The 7,073-nt window shown below is 51.9% G+C and overlaps 3 protein-coding genes across 3 annotated transcripts in view; all 3 read right to left on the bottom strand.

The window, feature by feature from the left end:
• The window catches only part of Pmar_PMAR012193 (conserved hypothetical protein), a gene marked incomplete at both ends in the record, with an annotated part of 3,147 nt that extends 174 nt beyond the window's left edge, over positions 1-2,973 (bottom strand). The window contains 17 exons of the mRNA XM_002787499.1: positions 1-37; positions 124-293; positions 340-478; positions 533-679; positions 766-850; positions 972-1,108; positions 1,154-1,240; positions 1,282-1,377; positions 1,434-1,546; positions 1,590-1,689; positions 1,731-1,825; positions 1,878-1,976; positions 2,022-2,084; positions 2,138-2,249; positions 2,298-2,551; positions 2,596-2,734; positions 2,783-2,973. Coding sequence (XP_002787545.1) covers positions 1-37; positions 124-293; positions 340-478; positions 533-679; positions 766-850; positions 972-1,108; positions 1,154-1,240; positions 1,282-1,377; positions 1,434-1,546; positions 1,590-1,689; positions 1,731-1,825; positions 1,878-1,976; positions 2,022-2,084; positions 2,138-2,249; positions 2,298-2,551; positions 2,596-2,734; positions 2,783-2,973 — 2,064 coding nt within the window. The remainder of the gene's footprint in view (positions 38-123; positions 294-339; positions 479-532; positions 680-765; positions 851-971; positions 1,109-1,153; positions 1,241-1,281; positions 1,378-1,433; positions 1,547-1,589; positions 1,690-1,730; positions 1,826-1,877; positions 1,977-2,021; positions 2,085-2,137; positions 2,250-2,297; positions 2,552-2,595; positions 2,735-2,782) is intronic.
• A 963-nt stretch (positions 2,974-3,936) lies between these two features.
• On the bottom strand, positions 3,937-5,952 carry Pmar_PMAR012194 (Beclin-1, putative; the record flags this gene model as incomplete). The annotated part of the gene is made up of 11 exons (XM_002787500.1): positions 3,937-4,051; positions 4,095-4,166; positions 4,219-4,302; positions 4,585-4,719; positions 4,768-4,893; positions 4,944-5,062; positions 5,106-5,246; positions 5,289-5,432; positions 5,478-5,600; positions 5,656-5,772; positions 5,818-5,952. The coding sequence occupies 11 exons, from the start codon at positions 5,950-5,952 to the stop codon at positions 3,937-3,939; spliced, it is 1,311 nt and encodes a 436-aa protein (XP_002787546.1).
• A 52-nt stretch (positions 5,953-6,004) lies between these two features.
• On the bottom strand, positions 6,005-7,073 carry Pmar_PMAR012195 (Small glutamine-rich tetratricopeptide repeat-containing protein A, putative). The gene is made up of 4 exons (XM_002787501.1): positions 6,582-7,073; positions 6,403-6,538; positions 6,259-6,359; positions 6,005-6,196 (listed from the first exon to the last, which is right to left on the bottom strand). The coding sequence occupies exons 1-4, from the start codon at positions 6,685-6,687 to the stop codon at positions 6,063-6,065; spliced, it is 477 nt and encodes a 158-aa protein (XP_002787547.1). The 5' UTR covers positions 6,688-7,073; the 3' UTR covers positions 6,005-6,062.

The raw sequence follows: 7,073 nt of genomic DNA on the forward strand, positions 1-7,073 counted from the left end.
CTGCAAGTTCAAGCCGAGGCCACCAGCTCGAGTTGAGCTAAGAGATGAACACGTGGCCCAAGGAGGAGGGCATCCACGAGATAGATTGCCAAAATTGATGCCCCCGGTTAATGAAGGACTCACAGAAGGAATATGTTGGTGTCATGATTGAGCGGGTCGTTGAATCGGTGCATTGCCGACTGACGGTCCTCCAAAGAGGTTGACCCGTCCAACCTGAACCACTGCAGGCCTTTGTTCTCTAAGAACTGTTCAAGGATGTCAAGTAGGCAGGTCATCTGTGAGAAAATGAGAACCTGAGGACGTTTGGATGGTCGAGGAACATGTATCAAGGAGACCAACTTTATGGTTGAAATGCAGCAGCTTAGGCACTAGACGGTCGAGGAGTTCAAACTTCCCACTGACACGCACAAGGTCGTCGTTGATGTCGTATTCGTCAAGAAAGAGGTATGGGTGCTGGGCCATCTTGCGGAGTTGCATGCTGACCTGCTCAGATCATCTTTGCTGGAGCCACCTCCTTCGAAGCGACCAGGACGGTACATTCCTAAGAGCGACTTTCTGCTCCCCATGTCCACCGCACAGAGCTCTTTGCATGATTTGATGCATACCCCTCTCCTGCCACGCCGAGAGAGGTACCCAAACGAGATGTTCTATCTTCTTAGGGAGGGTGGCCTTCTCGCGGCTAGATGCCTCCATTATGGTCGGGTCGCCAAAGACCTGCCGACTTTATGTGATAGGTGTAGTAGTTCACTATCGTCCACCTGGGACTTGGTCCTTCTTAGTAAGAATGGTTGTAGCATTGTATGCAGTTTGTGGAGCACTAAGAGCTGCTCCTCTTGCGTCAATGCACTTGCTGATGCTGCGTCACTCATGGAGGGTTCACCTATTCCTGATAGTTCGATAACAACAAGCTGTTCAATATCTGTTCAAGCGCCCGCAGCAATACGGAGAGACCGTTGTTTTGGTCTTCTCACCAGCATGACCTTCAAAAGGCTTGCTGAACCACTCAGCAAACTTGTCCGCATCAGTGAAGACTTTAGGAAGTAGGAATTTGAGAAGTGCCCAGAGTTCAGTGAGGGAGTTCTGTAGAGGTGTACCAGTAAGAAGGAGTCTAAGGATTGAACGGTACCCGATGGCACCAGCCGGGAGAGCATACCTATGCCGAGCTGGTATGGACGATACGCCTATATGAAATCTGCTGAGGTGATTCTTTATCTTGTGGCCCTCATCTATGATCACGTACCTACTCAATGGTCTCGCCCTCGGTAGAGAAGGCTTGCCTACGTCCAGTGGACTTTGCTCAAGGTCTTAGTCTCTCTGATGAGGATCTCCGGTGTGGTCAGACAGACATCATAGTTCACATCAGGAGCTACTCCCCGGCTGTGCAACCTGCCGTCCACTTCATATGATCGAGCCACTGCAGCAAGGGCATCTACACTCTCGCTATTTGCCTTCGAGTCGTGAGGTCTCCTCGCAGGACGACGACTCTCGCTGATGGCAACCATTTCTTGAACTCGGCTATCCAATTGGGCAGCGTGGACAGAGGCACCTTACGACCACGTCTGTCTACGACAGCTACTGCATCGTCGTACCACGATCAAGTAACGATTCAAGTCGCTGAGGTCCTCCTTGGTCGGGCCGTCTCTCATCAAGGACGCTATGAGGGCTATCACTTGTATGGTCTTACCGAGTCTGGTCGGAGGTCTCCTCGAGAAATCATTTTCAAGACCTACCCCATCTCGTCTGCAAGAATGCCATTAAGCTTATTGAGCTTGAGACTTCTGAGCCAACGCAGACCTTGTAGTTGATGTGGTAGTAGATTGCAACCCTGAATGAGACATGGACACTGGAAATGCGCTGCATGCAGGGATCGAACCCACGTTAGATAAATTAGCAGGCTGTACCACTGTATCCTCACGGAGTTGATGGAGAGCATCATGGTAATCAACCACGCCTGTTACTCGACATCCTTCCTTCTCCTACGAGGACTCTCATAAACATCAGCTGCCTGGAGCAGGTAACACCTGGTCGTCCCGAACCTTGTCACCAAGCTCACTAAGGAAGCTGTCCGTCTGCTCTAGTAGCTCCTGCATGGATGAAGTGGCGGCCAAGCCCTCCACCAATCATCAGTGAGTCTCACCACAAGTTTCTTGTTTTTGGACTCTTTGATCATCTTAACGTATTCTGCATAGTTGTTCTCGCGTAGGAGTTTCATTCGTTTTGCCTCCTGCTTCCGCTCCCATTCCTCTTGCCTACATCCAACGGACCGCATGCCCAAGACTAGCTGCTTGACTCTTTACGCTTTCCGTATCAAAGCCGTCACTTGTTTGCATTGTACAGCGAGTTGGGTCATCAAGTGACGTTCCCATTGCCATCGCTGTCGCAAGTCGTCACCATGCTTCACCACAGCTGGGATGACCACGGACTTATAAACTCTCTCTGCAACAGTCTGTCTGGTTTCCCTAGGAAATTGGATCTTCTCGGTGAGCTTCCACAATGACCGCAGCTCCTCCGCTTTAGAAGGTATCCACTTTATATACTGGGAACGATTCTCCTAGAGTTCACCAATGTCTATTGATGAGTGGACGAGAAGCTTACAGGAGTTCTGAAAGCTCTGCAGGCAGCGGCAAGCACAAGGTCACGCCTCCAGTGGTGCAAGGCCGCTAGAGATGCTGTGAGGTCCCCACTGCTGAGATCTTCCTCAACAAGGCTGCATGCTTCATACCAGCATGGGATCCTGAAGGGTTGCAGAAGGAATTGATGAGAAGCTCAAGATTGAAGTGACCTCAAGTCTGGCTTGGACTGCAGCCAAAGCCGGCAAGCATCGCCTGCATCGGCTCTGCCACTGGGAAGTCGCCGTGCTTTGATGACTTTATCCTGCAAGTTCCAGTCTATCGCTGAGATTCCCATCAAAGGGCTCAGCAGATCCACTGCATCATCGTCTGTGTTGGTGTCGGAGGAGTTGGGATTAGACATTTAGCAAAATAGTGGGAGAGTTTCTCTTGCTTCCGGCAGCATGCTGAGGGCAAGGGCTCGGTTAAACACTAAGGTGATTTATGACCAGAGACCATGTAAGTGATGGACAGCAGCTGAGCAGTTCAGATGATACAACAGCAGTATCTCGTCTTCAATATCCTCCACATAAACGCACCTAGGAGCACCAATACATGAAGCTCGAATGAATATCTTTCATTATCTTTTCTCGTGGACTCACGAACAGAATCAGACAGAAGCTAAGAACTCCAGTTCATGTATCTTGCCGTGTCCAAGCACATTAGTTTCAGTGAAGACCAAGTCGACATCGTCGTTACAGACCTGTGGAACAGTACAGCCTCCAACGCTCGGCCGAAGCTCTGTCAAGCTATACATTATGAAGAGCCTGTTCCAACCTCGAAGCCGTTGTTGACTGCCAATGCAGGCATTGCCTATTGTAGGGACCCTATGTGGGCCCTGGTACCCGATTAGTGATGTCATTCATGGTCCTATCCCCATCGGCTTGCTGAATTCTACGATGGGAAGCTAAGCTTCCGAAGCTTCCATCAGTTCGATGAATCACGAACTGTAGTTAATACAACGAGTTGGGTGTGAGAAGCAAGATCACTAGACGCATATTGACGACTCCAAAAAGCCAAGCAGCATACCATCCTCAGCATAGCAAGACGATAAAGACATCGACAGGAGGCTAACACGGTATGACACCAACCACCGCGGAGCGGCGAGCAATACTTCTGCCCTCCTCCCTCACTATGATATCTCATAGCGACTGTGTTTCCGAGAGGCATTCGTGGAAGCCACGTTCACTGTTCTTGATTCTCCAACCCCAAGCAGTAGAGGACCCCACCAGTCTAAGAGGCAGTTTATGAAGGATTGACAAAGCAAGAGGAGTGTGTGGAAACTCAGCAAGTGCTACAGCTAACTATCACAACGAATGCGCTGGCACTAGGCGGAGGCCACCATATCGTCCTCATCAGTGTACGTCGGCAAGGGCTCCGACTCGATGTAGGCCATCAACCATTTGAGGTTGGTCAGGAGGTACTTCATTGCCTTCGTCCACCTACCATAGCTGATGACACCACCTAGCCGCATCCTGTGCTCACCGCTCCTCTTGATTGAACTGCAGTGCCACTGAGAAGCCCCCAACCTTGTCCCCTTCTATACTAAAGGGCAGTCTGCAACAGTCATCAACGACCTCCAGTAGGTGCCTCACTGGGATCCCCCCACCTCAAGGGTTGACTCCGGAAGCGCTCCGAGAAAGTACAAACCTCCTGCACAACATTGACATACGCACACATGCCAGCATCGAACCTGAGTAGCCGCATGGGGTCCGGCCGAAGTGAAACAGGGACTTCCGCACTGAAGTCTATAGACTGCATGCCATTCAGCGTAAGAAGAAGCAGATGAATACTCATATGCATGGCCCTTGTTGTCCGTATTTGCAGTACGCGTATCGCCAAACACGACCTACCACTATCTATTCCCTAGCGCCTCCCCTCCGGACCATCACTCAGTGAAACACCACCAGTAGGTGTGTCAATGTCGTCTTTGAATGTCGAACGGAGCGCAGCCTGTTCTCCCACCCCTTCTTACTTTCGTCCCGTAAAGAATCTTGCGAAGCCTCCATCACTAGTGTATAGGTCCATCATCGTGTTGTCGGCTTTTCGCAATATCGCTGAGCACGAGCCTCTAGGCAGTAGACGATAGGCCGAAGGGACGCCTACTCGACTGAAGGCCAGCAGTGAATGATGCACCGTTGAAGTGATAGAAACTCACCGCACTATAACGTCGAGTAGGAGGGCCATTTGCCCCCACCCCACGTTGATCTCGGACCACGGTATTTGATAGTCATGAACCCTGCCCATGCGGAATCCATTGATGCTACCAAACGGTCCGGAGTGCCTACACCAGTGCGCCTGCGTGCAACTACACTCCTCCCCTCTCTCACTGACCAGATCCTGAAGGCCATGGCCAAGACGCTGGTCCTCTTCAATCGAGATATCTCAGCACTGGTGTACTCAACTTGAGCTTTCACACTACCGGAAGTCTCCTCGTGTCTAACCAACTCCACCTGACCAGAACTGGCCGAAGAGCTCCACCAAGCAGCTGCTCACAATGTAGTCATTAGTCTCCTTATGAAGGTGCGCTTCCCGTCGTAATTGGACTCGAGCCTCGGCCTCCTCCTGCTCCAGACGAGACTCTAGCTGCTTCGATGTCTCCCTCAGCTCCTCCAGCTCCTTCTCCATGCTAGCCACCTGCCCAGACTCCTACCTAGGCATGCACCATCCCTAGGGTACCTCAACCTCGAGGGCCTCAACTTCATCGTCAGTCCCCGTCTCGTCCTCCTTAGGTAACTCCTGTTCCAACTCGGCCAAGGCTAGCTCAGCCTCGGCCAACTCCGCCCGTCTCAGCGCCAGCTCCCTCTGCCATAAGGCCACTACCTATCCCAAGACCTCTGACACACTAATCGCTACCAGGCAGCTCACATCCATCGCACAGGGTTCACACAGTGGAACACTAGTATCCTTTGCCCGAGCTTCCGGGGGTAATACAAGGGCAAAGGCGCTCCCAAGTAGGCTCAGTCGCTGCACTGAGCTCAGGTTGTTCCCCTGAATACCACACCAGCAGCAGCTCATCTCTCATAAGCCTTCATCGGAACCTTACCTTCTCAAGAGCCTCCCGTAATGAGGTGCTCCTCGAATCCTCCTCCTCTGCTGCTGTTGCTGTTGTTGCCTCTGCTATCCTATCCTCCAGGTCCCTCACTGCTGCCTCGGCCTTCGCCTGATACAATTGCCCATCCCTGCATAGCAATGCACCGTCCCACACCTGCTTCACTTCAGTGTCGTATTCCACCACCTCCAACTTAGATTGGCATCGAGTACAGAGCTGGTGCACTAGACATTCAGCAGCAGGAGCATCAGCAGCCTCCTGCTCTGCTGCTGGTGGTGAGGGCTGTGACATGACGACAACAGACAGCGAAGGCTTAATTGACTCAACACAGAACGATCACAGCGACTAGAGCGAATTCACGGTTTTTGAAAAGGTATATTGCTCAGCAATTATTAATGCAATCATTGGCTACTCCACTTCGGCTTACTCTGCCGCATCTTGAATTCAGCCATCTTGAAAGCGTGGTCTATCTGAGGGTTCTTCCGGTCTATCTCCTGCGCCTTGCTCAAACACTCGCATGCTCCGCTGAAGTCACCTGCAGACCCAGCACTAGAGCATAATCAACCCCTGCAGCAGGGGCCCGCCGCTGCCGAGTACCTCTGCCATGGCGAGCCATGCCTGCCCGGAACCAGGACTTAGCCTTGATACGGTCAGTTGCCCCCTCGAGCTGAGCCGCCTTCAAAGCATCACTTTCGGCCCTAAACCAATGATGCTACTTGCAGACCTTGTCCCCCATCCTACTTCTCAAAGTCCCCAAGCTTGAGCCAACACTGGGCCCTGTTGGACAGGGCTACCGCCATTGTTGAGTCGTGGTCCAGAGCGTTGGTGTAGAATACAACTGCCTGCATGAAGTCGCACTCCTTGAAGGCATCATTTCCTATAAGGCACGTTACCACACACCACAAAGCGGTGCCCATTACCAAGGTCCTTCTGAGATTCCGCTATGTCCTTCTCCGCAGAAGGCTTCGTGCTAGTACTCTCTCCAGCGTCCATCACTGGTAGTTGGTCCCGGCCAAACCGCTGCATCTTATCGCTCTTCACCTTACCGTGCTCATCAGCTTGGCTCAACACCTGCTCGGTCCTCGCGGTCTCGGCAACCTCAGCGCCATTGACTTTCAACGCTGTACAGTTGCTACTGCATACTCTCACAGCCCCAGCAATGGACACATTCTCACAAGCATCACATTGGACCGTCTCCGCCCCTTTGAGGAGACTTAGAGAGGCCTTCTTGCAGGACCAGAGCTCGGCGGTCTGTGTTACAATTTCGCTGTGTACTAAGACTTGGCAGTCCTCGAACTCCTCGATGAACAACTTGAGTATTTTATCCACTTCGACATGGACAATTCGAGCCTTTACTCCTCGCAGCCTCAAAGCCTTCCCTGCTAGAGCTGCGTCTGATACGCGAATGACAC

Source organism: Perkinsus marinus, assembly GCF_000006405.1.
Source record: "Perkinsus marinus ATCC 50983 genomic scaffold scf_1104296929354, whole genome shotgun sequence".
Taxonomy (NCBI): Eukaryota; Perkinsozoa; order Perkinsida; family Perkinsidae; genus Perkinsus; species Perkinsus marinus.